General features: G+C 37.6%; 1 protein-coding gene across 3 annotated transcripts in view; it reads left to right on the forward strand.

Annotated features, from left to right (window-relative positions):
- Positions 1 to 11,356: 11,356 nt before the first annotated feature.
- Dph6 (diphthamine biosynthesis 6) overlaps positions 11,357 to 21,885 on the forward strand; it is a 108,340-nt gene continuing 97,811 nt past the window's right edge. For 2 of the 3 annotated variants that reach the window (XM_050134170.1, XM_050134171.1), the window contains exons 1-3: positions 11,357 to 11,502; positions 14,711 to 14,805; positions 17,669 to 17,862. In XM_050134170.1, the coding sequence (XP_049990127.1) occupies positions 11,480 to 11,502; positions 14,711 to 14,805; positions 17,669 to 17,862 (312 nt within the window). In that variant the 5' untranslated portion in view covers positions 11,357 to 11,479. The remainder of the gene's footprint in view (positions 11,503 to 14,710; positions 14,806 to 17,668; positions 17,863 to 21,885) is intronic. The other variant, XM_050134169.1, reaches the window with a different exon arrangement.

The following is a 21,885-nucleotide window of genomic DNA, read 5'->3' on the forward strand; positions in this document are numbered from 1 at the left end:
AAATTTATTCAAATATGCCTATTGCCATTGAATTGGTTCCTAGATTTTATTTTGGTGGACTTTTGAAATGATCTCATTTCTCAGAAACATAGCTGAGGGATGGAAGCTGTTAGTGAGCTTTTATAAGAGCCAGGAGATATTGCAATGAAGAACTGCAGGGTATCCATTTTAAATGAAGAAGGAGACAGTAGATGGTCATGGCACTCATAATGCTTTGAATATTTTCAAAGCTATATTCCATCAGTTTGAAATGATTGTTCTAGAGCTTGGACCATTATGTGTTTGGACAATGTTTGAACAACAAAACTTTGTGTACACGGAGTCAATATTGTCATGTTTTATGCTCATTTTATACAGGCCTTTAATTTCTTCATTCTTTGATTCATTCATTCGTGTGTGTGTGTGTGTGTGTGTGTGTGTGTGTGTGTGCATATGTCTGTGTATATCCTACAGTACTTTGTGGCAGTCAGAGGACAACTTGAGGAAGCTGGTTCTCTCCATCCACTAGGAATCACACGCTTTAACATGCTGAACATGTTGCTGGGTTTTTTTAATGAAAAAAAAAGATAATAGATATGTGATTCCGAAGTTTATAATCCAGCTTAAAAATGATGAAATCTGGGTTCTGTTCCCAGTGCGAACACTAACAAACTAGAGTCAAAAATCAATTTTTATATATACATGTTTTACCTATTCTTTCATTTCTAAATTGAAAAAACTATGTTTTATTCAATGTATTTCATAAAAAAACTCATTAAGGCACATGAGATAAAATATGGTAAAATACTTGTAGCATGCCAAATTAAGGAACCCCACAAACCATGGTGTTATTATCCAACACTACTCTATATCCCACCAGACATAAAATACATTTCTAAATCCCAAGAACAGTGACTATAGTTGTTGAGAAAAAAAGATGGAAACTTCTGGAATAGATGAAAATTTAAAAACATTTTACCATTTGAAAAATTTTAATTCTTCCATGGATAAATGTAGGAAAGAAAAGCCTGTTGTGGAGATTGGAATTGAGACCAGTGTTCAGCATTTCAGTATTTCAAAAAGATGACAATGAACTGTGTATTTTTTGTGATCTGTCTCTACATTTTTGAGATACTTTGATAGTAGAATTTATGTAATTTAGTTACTGACTGAAAACAAATAAGGTGAAAGAAGAAGATATCAATTATCTTAGATGCTAGGTTGGTAGAATGTTAGATCCTTAAAGGTCACTATTACTAAAATTCTGCTGAATATGCTAAATATGCAGGAGGCGAGTATCCTTTAAATAGTATTCTGATCAGAGCCAAAATGTGACTTGCCTAGCCTTGTTAGCTAGAAACTGGGAAGGTGGCATCCTTGTTGAGGACCTTAATAGTGTCTTCTTTTCTACAATATGGAAATTAAGAGTGAGATAAATATATATGGAGTGATATAGAATATCTATAGATACACCTGGAGAAAAAAGTACAGAATAGTAAATATAGCACACTCCCCTGGAGAAATAGAAAAGTAATATATGCATATATACTCATAAGCTCATTCTGGAGAGATACAGAAAAATATGCAACCTGCGTGGAACAGAGAGTAACTGTACTCCTTGTTCCTGAAAGCTCGGGTATGCACGCAGCCATTCCACTTTTATCCTGAGTAGTATTTGCAGAGGATATATTTCTCCATCTTTTTACTTTTAACATGTCTTGGTTTTCATATTCAAAATGAGTTTCTTGTAGACAAAATATAATTGGATATTACTCTCTTGTTCAGCTCATCTCCATTTTAGGTCATTAGATATTTATATCCTACAACTGATACAGTTAGCTTTAATAAAATCAAGTATGGCAAAGTTTTCTGTCATATATTTTTCTATTTTCTCTCTTTCTTGGAGTGAATCTTTAATATGATTTCATAGATGACATTTTGGGGTTCGTTATTGAATGTAGGTTGGTGTCAAAGTTTACTTTTTAAGCATTTGCTCTGAGGTTTGCAAGTGTCAAATGCACTGATAAAGAGAATGTATTTCTGGCCTCATTCAGTAGCCATAAATATTTTGATTTTTACAGATAAAGGAAATAGATTATGTTGAAATTACAAAATTTTACAACTAAAATTTAAACCCCGACTTTTCCAACTCCAATTGTGCTTTGTAAACATAGAGAAATGTTGGGACAATCTTTCAGCTTTTGATACAATCAACTGTCTATAATGGAGGCATAGTAAGAAAGCAAAATTTTAATTATACCTTAAGTGACTGAATAAAAATATAGATATTATTGGTAGGTAAAGGCTTCAAATATAATAGAGTGCCACAATTTGGGAACAAAATAAGGAACAGGATCCTACATATCACCTTCTCTGAGAGAGAATATGAAAACAATGTTGAAGAAATTAAGGAAGTATTTAATACTACAGAACTGATGATATCACTATTGGATGCAAATTTCCTTTCAAACATTCATAACTGATGAGCATCTGATACACAGTGATTGAAAATTAAGTATCATTAAAGACAGCTTGGGAGGATTTATATTATACAAATTCCTAATAATCTCCAAAAATTCCTTCAAAGACACTCATAGTTAACTAAAACTGTGTCTAATATAAGATTGCATTCTGGAATAGGCATCATTCCTTCCCTATTTAAAACATTATAGACATAGAAATTCTGAAGCTCCTCTTGCGTGGGACAAAGAATCAGAAGAAAAGGATGCCCCTCTAATATTGGTAGGTATAATGGTCTCCTTCAAAGTCTAACATAATCTGTGAACTTATTGAAAAGACAACAGTTGGAGTGATACTATTTATTGGACAATTGAAACTGATTTTATCCTCACAAAATAATTATTTGTTAATGTGTTGTTAATTGCACTTAATACAATTCTCTAATTTCAAGCACAAGTTTGCTGACATTTGTCGATTGCAAAGACTAGTAGTACCATCACTACTATAGAAGTTCCTCACAGAAAGAAAGGTTTTTCACACATCTGTCTTTGAACGGACCTTGTGTGTTGATATCTCCTGTATCTTGACCCTAAGCACACTGATCTCCTTTCTATCACTGGAATTTTTCCTTCTCTAATATTTTATATAAATATAATCATATAAAATAAAGTGCTTGTGTTTGGTTCTTTTTAGTAGTGTAATTTTGAACTTCATATATTATGTTATGCATATTGCTAATCAGTATTCTATGGTTATGCATGGACCACAATGTTTTTATTCAGTCACCAAGTGATAAAAATTTCAGCAACGATACTATCATTCACATTTTGCAAGGACAAGTGTGTTCATTTGTCTGGAATGAACATCTATGAATAGAATTACTGAGTCATAGGTGTGATAATACTATGTGTCAAAGAGGCTGTATCATTTTTGCATTTTTACTAATAATGAATTACAGCTCCATCTGGTGAATATCCTTGCCCACACAGCATTGCATTTCTCACGGGAGCATATGTATCTCATTTTGGCTCTAATTTATCTAGCAAAGGTTTGATGAAGGAAGGAGCTATACTTCCAATTTGGGCTTTTCTATTGGCAAAGTGTGGACTGGCTTACATAGTACATTCTGTTTTATTAATGAGTCTTCAATGAATATGGAAGACCCTGGTAGACTGTTCTAGAGTGGTTTAAATCATAGTTTTGAAAAGTTCTGAAAATCACAGGATATACTATATATATAGTGCGTCTTTATCATATCCATCTACCTTCGATTGCCAAGCCATGGCATCCTTCCCAGTACCTAGTAATAATCCCAATTCTACTTTCAGATTTTTTGTAATGTTTCTACCTATGAAAGGGAGCATATGGTAGTTGTCTGTCTCTGGGTAATTTTGCCTAACACACTATTCATTATTTTCTTCCATTTTGCTACAAGTGGGAAGACTTCATTTTTCTTTAGTGCCAAATATTCCACAATACATTTCCACCATATTTGCTTCAGCCACACGTGTTAGGCTAATTGTGTATCTTAGCTATTGTGAATAATGTTGCATAAACAGGAACGTGCAGCCATCTCTTTTGTATGCTGACTTCTTTTCTTCAGATATGCCCAAAAGTAGGACAGCTGGAGCAGATTGTAATCCTATTTTTACTCTTCTGAAGAAGTTCCATAATTTTCATAGACATTATACTAATTTACATTCCCAGAGAGAGTGAATCATTACCTGTACTAACATCTTGAAGTAGCTTCCTTTTATTTCCCTCCAGTAGTTTCAGGTCTTACATTAAAGTTTTGATCCATTGTGAGTTATTTCTTTCAAGAGATTGGGTCAAATTTCAATTTTTTGCATAGAATATCCAGTTTTCCCAATACCATTTATAAAAGTAGTTCTCCTTTTCTCCAGCAAAAGTTTTGGCTCCTTCATAGAACCAGCTGGCTTTCAATGAGTAGGCTTATTTCTCTTTTGTTTGTTTGTTTTGTTTTTGTTTTTTGAGACAGGGTTTCTCTGTGGCTTTGGAGCCTGTCCTGGAACTAGCTCTGTAGACCAGGCTGGTCTCAAACTCACAAAGATCCACCTGCCTCTGCCTCCCGAGTGCTGGGGTTAAAGGCATGCGCCACCATCGCCCGGCTGAGTAGACTTATTTCTGAGGTGTCAATTAAGTTCTACTTTACTGAGGGTCTGCTTTCATTCTACTATGTTTGGGCTACTATAACAAAAAAAAGTCTTGAAATTAAGTCAGATTCTTACGGCTTTGTTCTTTTGCTCAAATTTGCTTTGATTATTTAGAAACATTTCTTTCTTCATGTGAGTTTTAAGATTTTTCCCCCTAGTTCTGGGAAGAATATCATTGATATTTTGATGAGAATTTCATTGACTTTATAGATCACTTGGGGAAATCCAATCTGGACACTTAAAAAATATTCATTCTTCAAATCCATAGACATGTGTTTTTCCTTTTGTATGTGATTATATGTATCGTATGTATCTTTCTCAAGAAACTTAACGCACTAGGCTGGACATAAATTTCAGTTCTATACTACATGTTTTATGTGTCTAAAGCTTTTGGCTCAATCCCCATTACAATAAACATACAACAGAACCGTTATATCAGTTAAAGATACACACAACTAAAAGGGAAATGGTGGGAAATTATATTCTAAACAAACAATCTAAAGGATATAATAGGAGTAGCTATATTTTCTGACAAACAGACTTAAAGTAAGTCTATTGATAAGGGCAATTTATCCAAAAGTATGCAATTATAAATCTAAATACACATTTTTAAAGTACTATTTCATTTGATAAAACAAAATTTGGGGGACCAAAGTGAGAGATGGATTTGTATATAATAACAGTGAGGAATCAATCCCCTATTCTCACCAATGTATAGACTTAATATTTATTTACCTGGACCAAAAAAAAAAAAAACAAAATCAAGAAGTAAGCATTAAGTAAACCTTAGAGAAACTCATACAATATTCTATTCAAGAGTGATATGAAAGATCTCTGTGTTGAAAATTACAAAACAAGCCGGGAGGTGGTGGCGCACGCCTTTAATCCCAGCACTTGGAAGGCAGAGGCAGGCGGATCTCTGTGAGTTCGAGGCCAGCCTGGTCTACAAGAGCTAGTTCCAGGACAGGCTCCAAAGCTACAGAGAAACCCTATCTTGAAAAATCAAAAAAAAAAAAAAAGAAGAAAATTACAAAACAAACTCAATAATTATTAAAGATCATTCAATTTGATCATATAGTGATCAACTTGGTTTAGTTTCAGGCATTCAAGTCTGGTTCAATATATGCTAATTTATAAACATAGTACATCACATAAATAGAATGAGGGGTAAAATTATATCTCAAAAGAGATAGAAAATCAGTTAATAAACATATCAAATTCAAAGCCAATAGCCTACTGAACAAGAAAAAACTAAAGTATCTCTTCTTTTTTCTATTGATTTTTATTGAGTTCTACATTTTTCTCTGCTCCCTTTCCTGCCTCTCCCCTCCCCTTAAAGTATCTCTTCTAATCAAAGAACAGAACAGAACAAAGTTATTCACTATTACTTATGGCAATGTATAAGAATGGCTTCCTTAATGGAAATAAGTTATTCCCTTTAGTAATCCCTTCATGAGCCACCCCCCCCCCCTTTATTCAACATACCCAGGAACACAATATAGGAACTAAGTGCCATGAACTAGTGACATAGACTGGCACTGGGTATATACAATAAAGCAAAAAACCTCCATCCTAATAACCAACTCCTCCTTTTCCTGAACCCTGCGACAGGAACACTAAACAATGGTAAAAGTCCTTGAGCGCCTTCATTCAGGTGGACTGATACTCTTACGCTATATTCTGAACCATTCTGTACATTTGCTTTGAATTACATTTCCTTGTTACTCTCCGACTATTGTATGTGTTTTTTTTTTCTTTCTTAACTAGGAAGCCCCAAATCTGGAAATATTAAGCCCAGACCCATCCATCCTCATCATGTTTATTCTTCTCGTGGGTTTTATGTTTTCGCATGTCATCTTGATGGTAATTGTCTTTCTTCAGCTTCTAGGTAGAGAATTCCCTTAAGTATCTTTTGCGGAGTGATATAGTAATCAGAGATTCCCCTTACACTTTGGAAGATTTATTACTTGTTCATTCATTCATTCATTCATTTGGTTTTTCGAAACAGGGTTTCTCTGTGTAACAGCCGTAGCTCTCCTGGAACTAGCTCTGTAGACCACACTAGTCTCAAACTCACAGAGATCCCCCTGTCTCTGCCTCCCAAGTGCTGGAATTAAAGGTGTGCACCACCACCGTCTGGCTAATTTCCAAGATTTTGTGTATGTGTATGTGTACGTGTGTGCTCATGCACGTGCATGTGTGTACGCGCCCTTCAACTACAAATTATAACCTTGTTAGGTGCACTAATAATGGTTTTCAGATTGGCTCTTTCTTCAGGATTTGAAAAACACACTTCCATGTTGTCTAAGTCCGTAAAATTTCTTCTTAGAAATCTGCTATTAGTCTAAAGGGATTTTCCTTAAACTTCACTTAGTATGTTTCTCTAATATATTAAAGAATTCATTCCCGTGCACTTTTAAGATTCGGACTAAAAAGTTTTGCTGAGGATCCTCTCTGTTCATGTCTGTTTGGAGTTCTACAGTCATTGGCATCCATTTATTTCCCAAGATTAGAAATATTTCCTCAATCATCATTTCTTCCCCTTCATGAATAGCAACAATGCAGGAGTTTGATTTTTTAATGATCTTCCAATGGTAAATAACAGTTACACTTTTCTTCTTTTCTTCATGTTGGGACACGATAGATACTTCCCAAGGCACAGGTCCATACTGTCTATGCTGCACCTGTCTTCACTCTCCACTGACATCAGAACGCAGCTACTTTGGCCTCCCAATGGGGAACACTGACTGGTAAGTCTCTAGGAATTCTACAGGTCTTCAGCTTCAGATTGGTATTGCTGTGACATCCTACTAGTGAAATTTGCAGCTATAGGTTCTTGGCCTCTTTTCTGTGAAGACGGTCACTGTTGGCCTACCTAGACCATGTCATGTATGCCAATCCACTAAATCCCCTAGTGCAACTGTGGGTCTGCTTGCCTAGGAATGAGACCTCAGGTCCCTTCCTAAGCTATGCACATCTGTGGATGAGGTAAAAGCTTGAGACTTGTCTATCCTAGAGTTAGCTATGTTTAGTGCCTGGTAGGTATCACATGCAATCTAATATAACACATCAGTTAACATAATATAAAAATCTATGTCTATCACCCAAAAGCGTTGCTTATTTGGAAAGATTCTGAAGGTCAACGAAGAAATCATATTTCCACATGTATCTCTCAGAACATGTAGGTATTTTAGACAACTAACCAGCTGCCCATTTGAATGGAAAATTATAGTATGGTAGTCAAGGGCTATCCCATCTGGATTTAGATCTTGTTTTTACACTTATTATCTGCAGGATTTATACAAGGCTGTGCAACTTTTTCACTTATAAGTAAAGAGCACAGTAACTCTTAGCCCATACATGTGCTGTGAGGTTTCAATGAGTTACAGGCCCACAGTAAACTATAACACATATGTTTATGTATATATATATGCATATGTAATATAATAGATAATATAATTACATACACTCCCATGTGTATGTAAAGTTCACATAATTATTTCCTTTCTCTTGGATGCTCCAGTTCTTGTTCATGCTAGGCTAGTGCTCTGCCTCCAACCTATTACTGTCGTCTTAAAAATAAGTAGCCCTGTGGTATTCTGATGGCTTCCTGTTTGATATTTCAGGGGGGATACCACTTTTCTGGGCTGCTGAGGAATAACTACCTGTAGCATCTCTTGACGTGATTATCAGAGTCTTTATCAATCAGTGCATCAGTGAAACATACTGCCAAGGCAGCAGAATTCAGTGACAGCTTGCAAGCTTTTATTACCGGCAACAGTGTTTGGCTGTGGAGAGTTTCCTTACGGAAACTGGCAAAGGACTGAGCTTTCGGAGGCAAGTTTTCTGTTCACCTGGCTTGTTGGCCCTCCGAGCGAGGCAGTATTCATTTGTATGTAATAGCTTTAGAGTGCAGAACACAAGCTCACAGTGCATTTGAAAGGTGGATCTCGGGGAAAACAGCTCAGTGAGTTACAAAATAAAATCGGCTATACTGAAAGGAAACCTTTTAACTTGTTGCCATTTACTGGGTTAAAGTCATCTATATGACATCTGCGTGGAAAGCTATGCATATAGGGTTCTTGCTAAATCAAATGTTCTTGAAATTTGAGCAAATTATGTGTAGGCAAATGGATAGTAGTTAAAAATAAGTTTCCGCTATTAACTTAGGAGAGTTTTAAGAAACATTTTGCCAGGATCCACCATTAGTACGTTAGTTTGATCAACATTAGTGCATGTGTTTGGGAGTAAACTAAAGCATTTCCTTGAAAATACTGTTGTTTTTGAGTTAGACTCTCACAAATTTGGGTTGGCTCTCCTTCACATACTATTCTTGGTTTGAATAAACTCTTCTCTCTACGTTTCTTGCTGGAACAGAGCACAATGTGAGAGTCTAAATTTCCTGCTCCTTCTCATGGGGTTTGGGGAGTCATTCTGCTTCACTGTGGCAGACATGGAAGGGACGAACTCAAGAGCTATTTTAACATCAGTTATTAAAACCACAGGTGATAACCACTAGACAACAACCTTTGGATTCATCACAGAGCTCATCCAGGTCAAATTTTTAAGCTTCTCCTAACCTTTGACCAGGCATTAATAAACCTAAAACATTGGTAGCGTTCCATTATAGGCATGGAATTCCACTGAGAAGAGAACACACACACACACACACAAATAAACCTTGCTTCACAAAAAAGTAAGTACAGAATTGGGCCAGGTGCACAGTACCTAAGTATTACACAGTGTGCTGTTTAGGTCAACTGAAGTCACTCATATAAATCAGTAGCTCTGACAGGAATCTGCCAGGCTGGGTGGTCATGTCTGAGGACACAGGCATAGTGAGAAACCAGAGATCTCTATATATGACACTCACTAGGAGGAAAACACGTATCTGGGAACCAAGGGTTGAAAATAATGATTGCCAAGGGCTTATTGGGGAATTTTGTTCCTTGCCTCTCACAAATTTAGCCAAAAAATATTTCTAGGTCTTGATCTTCAAAACAGGCTGAGCAAGGTTTCATTTTACTTCAAATTACATAGTCAAAACTTTAAGCACCCTGTATGCAAGGACCTTCAGACTAGAGTAATGGATCATGTGGAGGAAGGAGGTTTCTCTATGCACTGGGGATAAGGTCACGCACCTATTGGATGCAGGTGATGCACTTGGGTTCCCTTGTCCAATTGTACCTGTGAAATGACACATGCAGCTGATCCAGATGGCAAAGAATCTAATGCGCAATGACTGCAACCCATTAGGAACGACAGGGAAAGCAGTAAGAAATACATGCTTATGTGGTTGCTGAGATTTATGGGAATATGGAGTGGACAGAGAGCAGTGCGCACACCAGTGAGGACTGAGGTTCACTGCATGTCAAGGGCTGTCATTTCTCCAGTTAGCTTCCATGTTTATGTTCTAGACAAGATTGCAGACACCATGGAGCAGCTATGTCACCGCCATTCTGATGAAGGGTTTCAGATTCTCTGGGCACTGTGAGGTCCACTACAAAGACTACACCAGATCAAACGTTCCCTGACCGGTTGGTTCTCTAAGAGTACAGATGAGATACTACAGCTAAGCTGCTGTAGCTCACTTTGCGGTTCTTGTAATGGACAACTTGGGCTTAGAATAAAGGTTTCTAAGAAGAGACAATATATGAAGCACCGGAGTATTAGATCAACCGGGAAAGTTCATTGGCTGACAGAACGTTGAGAAAGAAATCTCAAGGGGTTAAAAGGACAATGCAAAGGATAATATAAAGGTGTGGTAGGAAGACTGTGGGGAAGCCTCTAAAATCTGGTTGACCTTGGTAAACCACCTGACTTCATCTTCCATTACTCTCCCCGTCAGTCTTCTCCAGATACAGTAATCTGCTTTGTTCTTCTGCTACAAACTTGAGGATCACAACCTGTGCCCCGAGCCAAGTCCTTCCACCAGTCTTTAATTAAAATCCAATTAAAAGAGGCAAGTTAAAGTCAAAATCAGAAAGGGACATTTAGTCACATGGCTGCATTGAGAAAATGGATTCGGGGAATTCACTAGATTTCTCTCTGTGTCTCTCTCGCCTCTCCTCTCTTCTCTCTCGCGTGTGTGTCTGTGTGTGACTGTCCAATATTTTCCACGTTTTAACATAGGACTCCCCTTTGAAACTGTACAGTGTATCACCTGCGTTCTTCAGCTCTGCACAAACTCTGTGCTCAGGGATGTAGGGAGGTTGATCTGGGCAGCACCATTTGATTCCAGGAGCCCCAGTGATTATTAGTACGTCCATGACACTGAGTAAGTACTGAACAATGTATTGGAGATTAGATTTTCTTTCTGGCTAATGGAGTGCAAGTTTCTTAGTATTTGTACTAGGAAAATGCTAAATACAGTACAGGAGGCCTAGACCACGCAGCCTCACTGGTTCACAGGACACAGATGGAAGTCTCAAAGTTAAAAGTGTTCAGGTATTAATGGTTTCTTCAAGAAACGAGAGCGTCTAAGTTCCCTTCCCGGGGCAGTGTTTCAAAACTCAGCGTTTGTGACTTGACTTACGTTGCAGTCAAACCCAGACCCTAAAGCAGTTTAATAAGGACCGCGCCCTTTCCCCGGCAGCTTCACTGCCCTTACTTAGGTGGTTAGGCTGTGCCTAAACTTTTTTTTTTTCTCCCCCTTGGCCAGTACATCCATGTAGCGGGTAACAGGTGCTGAGACTACCTACCCTGGACGCCCGTTTGTTCAGCAAGGTGCTGAAGGGGCAGTAGGATGATCGCGGACAGGCAGCGCAGCAGACACCCGGGCGAGGACCCGCGCGCGTCACTGGATCCGCTACGGGGGCCGGGGCCTGGCGTCCGCGCCTGCCGCACGCACGCGCACTGCACCCAGCATGAGGGTCGCGGCCCTGATCAGGTAACGAGGAAGGGGGTCCATCTCCCTCCTCCCGGGGCAAGGCTAGGCCCTGACTTGGCCGCTGTAGGCACCTCGGGAATGGCTTGGGGGGAGCCGCGTGGGCGGGCTTGCGCCCCGGCCACCGGAAGAGGCGGGACGATCTGCTCCGACTGTCCCCGGCCCGCGCGCTTGCTCCCTGGCTGCCTTGGCAAAGCTGCTCTGCGCTGCTGCCTGGGTCCTCAGCCCTGGGCGCATGCTCAGCACACCTGTTGGACTTTTAAATGCTCTGAACTCTGAGACCCGCTGTTAATGTCACTGACTTGTTTCCAGTTTTCATCCTCTGTGTTTTCCGTCTGTCTGAGAGATCTTTCCTAGGCTCTCACTGGCCTGATCTCCCTTATAAAATCTAACTCGTTCTCATCTCACTTCCCACATCCCGAGCTTGGCAGGGATGGCCTCAGGATCCTTAAATAGCTTAGGATTGCTTATATGAGTTAAACACCTGCATTGGAACAACCTACTAACGAGTAATATTCCCTCTGGGTGGAGCTGAGACTCTGCTGGTTTAGGCTAGAGGTGTCTGAACTTGTACTGGATGCAAAGAATTTGCCTTATCGACCTTTGGCAACCAAAGGATTATTCTAAAAGTAGTTTGAAATCCATAGTAAATGACAAGTCTAGATACTGTAACTGATAAGCAAACCCAGCCAGATGTGTTTCAGTTTCTATACCTGAAAATGATAATGAAAATACTAGCAATGTTAGAGGCAACGTTTGAAACCCTTAAATATTTTTGTTTCTTGAGATACAGACCCCAGTGAAGTGTAGGTTCCATTATATTGCTTCAGGCTTTCTTGTTACCACAATGAAGCATACTTAGAGAGCCTTGTTTAATGCCAAGGTAAATGGTGTTAGTCAATTGTGTTTTATCAGACTTTTGATGAGCCACAGTTCAGTGCTTCTTTAGTGACAGGAAAAAAAAAATGCCAGTTAATACCATGCCTTTTTAAGGAAATTATACTGTAATGCCACTGTAATTTAATAAATTTTCTCCATAAAGTTTTAACTATTATGATTATTTGGTGAGGAGAGATAAAAGATAAAAGTAGGCCAGGAGGCTAGTGATTGGAATTTAGTTCACAAAAAGCTCAACTGATAGAACAAGTGAAACTGGAGAGGAGGAATGGTTAGTATGGTCTGTTCTCAAAATACTCAGTATGCAGGTATCTTACATTGGTAATAAGTTTCAGAATAATGAAGTGCTATTTGAAAATTTGCCACATTTTAAAGGACTGTATGCTAGAAGAATCCACAGAGTAAATATACCTATTTTTGTGTGTTGTATATTTCATGGTGTGTGTGTATAACATGTGAATTTATATATTTAAATATATATTTATATGTAATGTAAATATACATTTAAGCTTCATTGTGATAAATAGTTGTATTGTGTGTGTGCTCATGTATTGTGAATGTGTGTACAACAGCAGATTTGGTATAAGTATATTTTAAGACAAAATGGAATACATTCATACATATCATTAGTTCAAGGACTTAAGTACCTCTCAGAATTTCACTGTTGAATGTAAACTTGAAGATTTATCTAGGCAGGATATTTTCAATGTATATTGAAGCATATAAACCTAAATACATTGTAGCTAAACTTGTATCTGAACCCTTTCTCAAAAAACAACAACAACAAATCTGTTTTGCATGACTTACACAGTGTGCCCAGGTATTTATGGAAGATTGCTTCCAGGATCCCCAGGGAAACCCAAATCTTCAGTTGCAAAGTCCTTTGTATACAATGATTTGTGCATCATTTTATGAACCTATATTCATCCACCATATGCTTTAAACTATCTTTAGATGATGTGATACCTATAGAATAAATTCTATGTTACTAGCCATTACGTTACACCTTTTAGTGAATTAACAATAAAATAAGCTACATGTTCAGTAGATTATTGTTAGAGGTGTCTGCCCCTAAAATATTTTTGATTTACAATTGGCTGAATTCATAGGTGTGAACCCTACTGCACCTATGGAAGGTTGGCAGAAGGGCTGACTGTACTTAGCTACCTTAGCGAATAAAGTTGTCAGCATTCATAAGATTCTTTGCCCTTGAAAGCTGTTTGTTCTTTGAATACTCTGTGTTCTGCAGAACATAGCTTCGGAAATACTTTGAAATCATATCTAAACAGTTGACATATTTTAAGCCATAAAGCTAAGTAATGAATGTGGGTGTTTCCCCTTGAATCCTCAATCTATTATACAATGTTTTTTTTTCTTGTTTGGGGGCAGCATAGTAATAGGTTCTGAGAGAGAAAGTTATAAAGACCTGCTTAGGAGCATATCTGAAAGGAAGGATCCTGGATTTCTTAAACGCTCCTTTGTCCTTTGCATTGTGTCCCTCTTGAGGAGACCTACAATGAAACTGACTAGGCAGTGATGGCTGACATACTGATTATACTAATGTTTCACTATTGATATGTGTCAGCATTTGTATTTTCATTGTATAGACTTTAGAATCAATCATATCAGGCTCTATTACACAGTTTGGATTGAAATTTTTAATATCATTCTTTGATTGGTATTGGTAGACAATAGGTTTTATGTAGTTGGAACAGATTAAATAATGCTTTACTTTATGTTTATGGGTGTTTTACACACCACTTGCTGACCTGGTGCTTATTGGATCCCCTGGAACTGGAGTTACAGATAGTTGTGAGCATTCATGTGCGTGTTTGGGATTAAAGCCAGGTCTTCTGAAAGAGCAGCCAGTAGTCTGACCACCAAACAATCTCTGCGCCCCCCACACACACAGATTTTTTTTTTTAATTAAGGACTTTCATCCAAGGAAGATATGGTATAAGCATTTAGCTAGGATATAGAATATCATTTTAAATAAGTTTTTATGTGCATAGCACTTTTTATCTTATGTAAAACCACTGTTACAAATATACTTTGATTCGAACTTCTGTATTGTAGATGCATGTAATTTTCTAAGTTCCTAGAAGTAGCAGCCTTAGACATTCAGATTTGTGTGCTCAGTTTTCTTCCTATTTACAAATGTGTGCCTTCTTATACTGTAATTGTGGTACAGTCCCTCATGGAGCCTGAAAAGCAAAGTAGTGATGTGACCGATTTTGATGTCCAGTGAGTCTGTGTTTAATGGTGATCAGGAGCCTGACATTCACACGCTTCTCTCTCCTGGCTTGTTTCTCAGCGGCGGGAAGGACAGCTGTTACAACATGATGCAGTGCATTGCCGCAGGGCATCGCATTGTTGCCTTAGCAAATCTAAGACCAGATGAAAGCCAAGGTAAGGATCTGACTTTTTTGGTCCTTTCTCTAGATGACTGCAGCTCTACTTCATTATTGCAGGTTGGTAAGAAATAGTCTGTTGCCTCACTGGGTCTTAGTTTACAATGTATGAGTGCCACTGGTCCGAAGGTGCCCTCCACTATTTTAGATGTAGGGAAGCCTGTAAGCCTTCCCTTTGTACTCACCATAGATGATGAGCCTCCTGGGAGGAGGTGTAGTATCTTAGACTTTCCTTTGAATGCCACCCAGCTCTTGGAAGCTCTGTACCTCTAGTAGGTGCTTATTGGCGGACCAGTGAGTACTGAACTCATTCAAATTAGCCAGTTTACTTCTGGGGGATATTTGAATAATTCTGAAAGTGATATGGGAAGATGGAAATTGGGAGTATTTCATAAGAAGAAGGGAAACACGCTTACAAACGATGGGGGGTAAATCTAACTTAAAGCATGAGAAGTCTCTGAAGTGATTTCCCTCCCTTGAATTTCTGTTGTGTCCATCTTTCAACCTGAGCTATTTATTGTGTAAAAGATCATTGTTGTATAATCTTCCATGTGTTGATTTTGCTGACAGAACAGTGAAACGACAAGCAAGTATATCTTTTGCACTTATTAATAGAATAGAGGCCTTTATTAGAATATTGTTAATGATGGAAAAATACAATGATAAATGTATTATAAACATTATGAATTAAAAAGCTGGGACTATCAATTTACCCCGAGTAATCAGTGTAGAAGAGAGTAGGTTGTTGTGGGTCAACAATGGACAGGGTTTGGTAGTATCGATTAAAGTCAGCAGGATGTTGGAACTGTTGAATGAGTCACCGAATGATTTTTTTTTTTTTTTGGTTTGTTTGGTACTCTTTAAATGGTCTGAAAGGAACCTCACTGAGAAATGCATGGCTCCATTGAAGAGCAAAGCTGGGTATAATATATTCGCAACATATCATGCTTTTCACAGTATGGGTTTACAGTGGGTAATGGGGATAGTGTGCAGTTGTCATAAAATTCCCAGAGCCATCCCTTTCAGTCTGTAGTAGGAGGTTTTGTGGTGTGCTAATGCAAGTGCTTTAGGCCACAGTGGAGGCTTTGGTTTTCTTTGCTCTCACACCAGTAGCTGCTGTGAAGCTTCCACTCAGGAGGCTGTTGTGGTAAGGACTACATGGAGCCCTAACGAAAACAGATTGGGTTTTGAAGTCATTACAATGCCTAGTAGTCGTACTAATTCAGGATGCTTCTTGCTATGAAGCTCGTTTTGTGGAATAAATTGATTGACCAATATTCTTTAGTAAAAGCACATTAAAGACTCGTTAACTTGGTAGGATGGAAGACTGAAAAGTTTTAGGGTGAGCTGACTAAATCTCTGTTTCGAAGTTTAGGGTAAGGACTAGACTTACAGGAATGTGTGAATATTGTTTTGTAGGAAGCCACACAGCTGTGGGGGTCAAGCCAAAATGAGATGTCACATGATGATACTCCTAGTTGTTGAAAGACATTTACACTGTTAGTCATTCCCTTCCACATTTGAAAACATGCGTGTACATACGTGTCTGTCACAACTAAACAGTTTCAATGGCACTAAACACTAGTTTCAGTATCATTTCTCCCATATCTTCTCTGTATGAAATGTAAACGGGATGAGATCATTTTGAGAGGTAATTCATACTCTGGAGGAACGCAGAGCATATTAGTCTGTGAAAAATTTCAACAAACTCATCTATTTAGACTTATTTACCTACATACTTTTAAAACATATTTGACATGTAATCTCTTTCCCTGTTTTAAATATTAATATTTTATGGGATTTGTATTCTGGAGAATAGACTTTAGAAGATGCATTAAAGGCCGGGCGGTGGTGGTGCACACCTTTAATCCTAGCACTTGGGAGGCAGAGGCAGGTGGATCTCTCTGAGTTCGAGACCAGCCTGGTCTACAAGAGCTAGTTCCAGGACAGGCTCCAAAACCACAGAGAAACCCTGTCTCGAAAAACCAAAAAGAAAAAAAAAAAACTATCTTAAACCTTTAATAAGACATCTGACTCTTAAAGTTGTTCTCTTGAGTGCATGCATGTACGCGTGCACATACAAACACCNGAGACCAGCCTGGTCTACAAGAGCTAGTTCCAGGACAGGCTCCAAAACCACAGAGAAACCCTGTCTCGAAAAACCAAAAAAAAAAAAAAAGAAGATGCATCAAAGACTGCCTATCATTTTATCACATAACTATAATATAGTTTCTAATCTATTACAAATAATGCTGTAATGAATGCTTTACCCATAACAATATGTGTGAAAATTTGAGACAACTGGTGATTATATCATGCAATAGATTCACTTATCCTGTTTCCAAAATATGTTGGTAATTGCTCTAACAAATTGTGAATTATATGTATATGTTTTGTTGATGTATTTATTATAAAACATAGCAAGTATATCTGTTTTTTTCTGCCAAATATGTTTTACTTACTAAGCAGGTATTTATTTAAGAGAAAATTTTATTAAAAGTCTAGATGATTTTTTGAATAACCTGAATGATTTGGATAAACTTATGTAATTTAATTTCTCATTGAATAAACTAATTAAAAATTTGTTGGGTTCATTACTCTTATATTTAAGAATTGTATATAATTTTAAAAATATAAATGTAATCCTGTTACTAATTAGAAACCCCGATGATTAGAGCTGAGCTGAACTGAATTTAGCTGAGACAAATGTGTAGTGTCCATGTATTATCTCACTATAACTGTGGGGAGATACGGTACACTTCAAGCTTAGTGTTGACTAGTCTTCAAATGAAAAAAGTTGCTTCCTAAAGCCTATTTGTTTTTACTTTGTCTTACTAATTATTTCTATTTAACTATTACAGTGGAGTCAGATGAATTGGATAGCTACATGTATCAGACAGTGGGTCACCATGCCATTGACCTGTATGCAGAAGCAATGGCTCTTCCCCTGTACCGCAGAACCATAAGAGGAAGGAGCTTGGAGACAGGAAAAATGTATACCACACGGGAAGGTGATGAGGTTGAGGATCTCTATGAACTATTGAAACTCGTTAAGGTATGCAGAGTGACTAACTATCCCTTTTGAAATTTGTAACTTTCATTTATTGAGTTATTTAATATTAAATAGTTTGTATCTATTCATAGCCCAGCTATTTTTTTGAAAGGATATTTTTATCTTTTAGGTGGAAGGTAACAAAAATTTGCTGGTATATCTTTATGTTAGACTATGGAAAAGTAAGACTTTAAGTATAGATTTGCATCTAGGCCTATCACATGATTTTTTTCAACATATTGTATGTGTGTTTTGCCTGTATATATGTTTGTGTAACATATGTATATCTGGTACCTACAGAGGCCAGAAAAGGGAATTTGATTTCCTGAACCAAGACTTACAGATGGTTATAAACCTCCATGTGAGTGCTGGATCCCAGCGCCTTTAACTGCTTAGCCATCTCTCAAGCACCCTCATCAAATGATATTTCTTTTCCTTCAGGGTATTGAAAAACAATAGCAGTCAATCTTTTTCTTTAACAGATTTTAAATCCCTACTAAACAAATTGATGCGTCCCATTTCTTTATTAGATTAGAGTTTCTAGTTGCAAGAGTAAGACAAGGAACAGACAACATGGCCGTTGTGGAAGGGTACTATGAGAAGGAGTGAAGGGAGGCCAAGGAGACAGCAACCGATGGCCTGAGATAGCCAGGGATGTACTGGCTGCGATGGCCAGTGAGACGTCTCCCATAAGGTTACACAGACTGGAGGCCAGAAGGAAGGAAGTCAGAGCTGAGCTTTCAGTAAATTTGTCAGAATTAGGAATTAATAAGGCATTATATGTATTTTTTGTTGTTGTCCGTCATTCATTCAAAAATAGTTCCAGCACAGAAAATCTTGGAGAGAAATGTGGGCTCATCTATCTACTAGATACCTCACTCAGTGAATGGAGAAGGAGATGATAGTAACGATCATCCTTGCATGCTCATCAGTTATTGAGGATACTTCAGCATTCTTCCTAAAACAAATGTTTCTTCAGCCACTGTACATATTCAGTTCACATAAGGCATACTGATGGAGGACTCAAGCAGTGTGTTCTGAATATCTCACTACTTTCACAGGGGAAAGAAAAAGAGTTCCGTCCTTTCCTGTACCATTGCATGTTTTCACTCTTAGTTCATCCCTCTCCCAAGTTATGTAATGAACATTTCTTAATTGAAAATTTATAATATTAATCAAAATTTTATATTGGTTAACAGTTTTGATTAAGAAAAATACCAGATAGCCAAGTACATTTAAAGTAGCTTAATGAAAACAATTCCTATTTTGTATGTCAGAACTTTTTTATCTTCAAAAGAAGCACAGGAGCTGTTGTTTTGCAGCGTGCTGTTTAGTTTGACAGCATATGAAGTGGAGACTTTGCAGAGGCTGGCGTTGGGAGCTGCATGCTCATTGTAACTACTGTGATTGCATAACAAGGAGGAAGGAAAAGACTTCTGCTCTCCGTGATTGTCTCTCTAGAAAGGTTGGAGATGTAAAGATGAGATCCAGATTTTGTCTTTTCACATTTGTTTTTCCAGACTACACTGAAACTGGATATTGGCATTTCAGTATAAAACAATATTACGAAATGATGGAACCTGCACTAGAAATAATTGGGTTGCTTAAAAATCACAAATGTGGTAACTTTGAAGAAATCCTATGATAATAACAACCATCCAGGAAAGGGAATGATAATAAATTACTGATCAGTTTAATTAAAAGTGAGCAGATTAGTAATAATTAAGAAGAAATCCCCTTTCTCTCCATGCTGTCTTTGGAGAAATGGATGCTTTGCCATTATCTTGATAGTAACCATCAATTATGACATAAATTAATGCTAATGTTAAATCTTGACAACTTCTGCTTTGGAATTTCATACATGATAATTATAACTATAGTTGAAAGAGTTGTTATCAAGTTGTCTGGGACTAAATAGTTTCTTCTTTTCCTATGTAAAAATATTAATTTTACTATAGGATATTTTAAAGACATCAATATCAGAAATCTATTACTTTTATGAAAGAAATTGTATAGCTAAGCTTTTAAAGTTAAATCCATTTGTGAAACACTGGTACAAAGATTTCAGTAGAGGTCTCACATATTCTAATGAATAATTGAGGAATTATAGAAAAAAACTAACTTAGAAAGGGCTATAATTTCCACAACTTCCTATAAGCAAAAGAACTGCACTTTAAGCTTTTGAATGTTAATGCAGTATTGAAGCGCCAGGACTTCCTGCTGTTTCAGTTGTTTATTCCTAACAGGTTTCTCGCTTGTGTTACATATGTCTTTGTTTTTATAGACTTTTCCCTTCAAGTATGAGAGCCATGTTTTTCTAGGGTGAGCTTCATTTTGAAAATAATTCAATCTGTTGAAGTAGCAAAGTCCTAGGATTATAAACTCCAGGAAGGTTAGCATTACAAGTTTTCTGTTTTGTTGAAGTCATGTATCAATCCATCATATCCCTTTAGTTGTTAGGTACCTGTGAGTCTCATATAGGTATCTGAAACTATTTGTCGGGTGGTGGTGGCACTCACCTTTAATCCGAGCACTCAGGAGGCAGAGAGGCAGGTGAATCTCTGTGAGTTGGAGTTCTGCCTGGTCTACAAGAACTAGTTACAGGACAGGCTCTATAGAGAAACCTTGTCTCAAAAACAAACAAACAAACAAAAAAAAGTTGGTTGTATGATGTCTCTTTTGTATTCTAGTATTGAAGTGTAATGGGATTCTCTTCTAATTTACTATGGTGTAACCTCCTTTTTCTGAAACCAGTAACTTATGAATTGTGTTCAAGAATTTTTTATTGAAGCCTATTAAAAGATACAAATTGGCATCTTTTTTTATAGAATCATATTTAAGGATCTATTTTTTTCCTCTCTTTTGATTTGGTACTGTTTCTTTCTAGATATGAAGTTTCTTCCCATTTCTCCATTTTGGTGGAATGTTTCTTTAAGACATTTCCAAATGGCAGATCCATTCAAAGTCTTACACTTTGAAAGTGTTTGTATTTTGCCCCACAGTTTTTACTAAACATTAACGAATGCTTTCCTGTAAGTCTTCTATAATTGCCTAGTGATAGGATATCTCTTTGAAAGCTTGTCCCTGTTTGGTGACAGCCTTATGGCCCAAATGATAACCTTTATGTCTAGCCCACTTACAATAGAGCCTTGCTCTTCTGTCTGTAATGGACCAGGGATGGTTTGTCCTAACAGAATATAGCACTGGAAATTGACAGAAGCTGTGTTCTTCCTCTTGTCTAGAGAGAGGTTGACTATGGGATATAGATATTTAGTAGCCTTTGCTTTTTACTTTTTGTTTTGAAAGAAAAATAGTTAATGTCAAATATAATAGAAAAAATGACAGAACCAGATGACTTACAGTGTAAGGATGGTTCTGGGAAGTCCTCTTTTGTGACTTGTTTGATAATTTTCTCTTCTTGATTTTCTTCATGTTCCTCCCCTCCCTACCCCCGCACAAACACCTGGCACTGCCTAGTCAGAAATTACAGTTTGTAGGATGAATCTTTATGTAACTTCTATTTTCCCAAATATTTTTCTTGTCTGTCATTAGTAAGGACAGATGTTCCTTGGGGACCAGAATGGGTCCTATCTGGTTTGTTGGTGGTGGTGGTGTGTGTGTGGGGGGGGAGGTCTGGGCACATGTGTACATGCATGTGGAGGCCAGAGGTTGATATTAGGTGTCTTTCTCAATGGCTTCTCTACCTTATTTTTTTTTTTGACACAGCATCTCTGAGTAGGCCAGGAGGTCAGTAATTGGACAGAATACAGAATATCTGGCTAGCAAGCCCCAATAGTCTTCCTTTTTTTTTTTTTTTTTTTTTTTTTTTTTTTTTATCCCAGTACAAGGAATACAAGCAAGTTGCTATATCGGGGTTTGTTTGTTTGTTTTTGGTTGGTTGGTTGGTTTTTGTTTTTGTTTTTTAGCTAGATGCTGGTAAACTGAACTCAGACACCGCATAGGCTGCATGCTTGCCAGGAGGCCCCTTATCTACTGAGCCATGTCCCCAGCTCTATGCCTTTTCGT

The sequence above is a fragment of the Alexandromys fortis genome, unplaced genomic scaffold (genome assembly GCF_014885135.2).
Source record: "Alexandromys fortis isolate MF-2015 unplaced genomic scaffold, M_Fortis_MF-2015_v1.1 scaffold_6, whole genome shotgun sequence".
Taxonomy (NCBI): domain Eukaryota; kingdom Metazoa; phylum Chordata; class Mammalia; order Rodentia; family Cricetidae; genus Alexandromys; species Alexandromys fortis.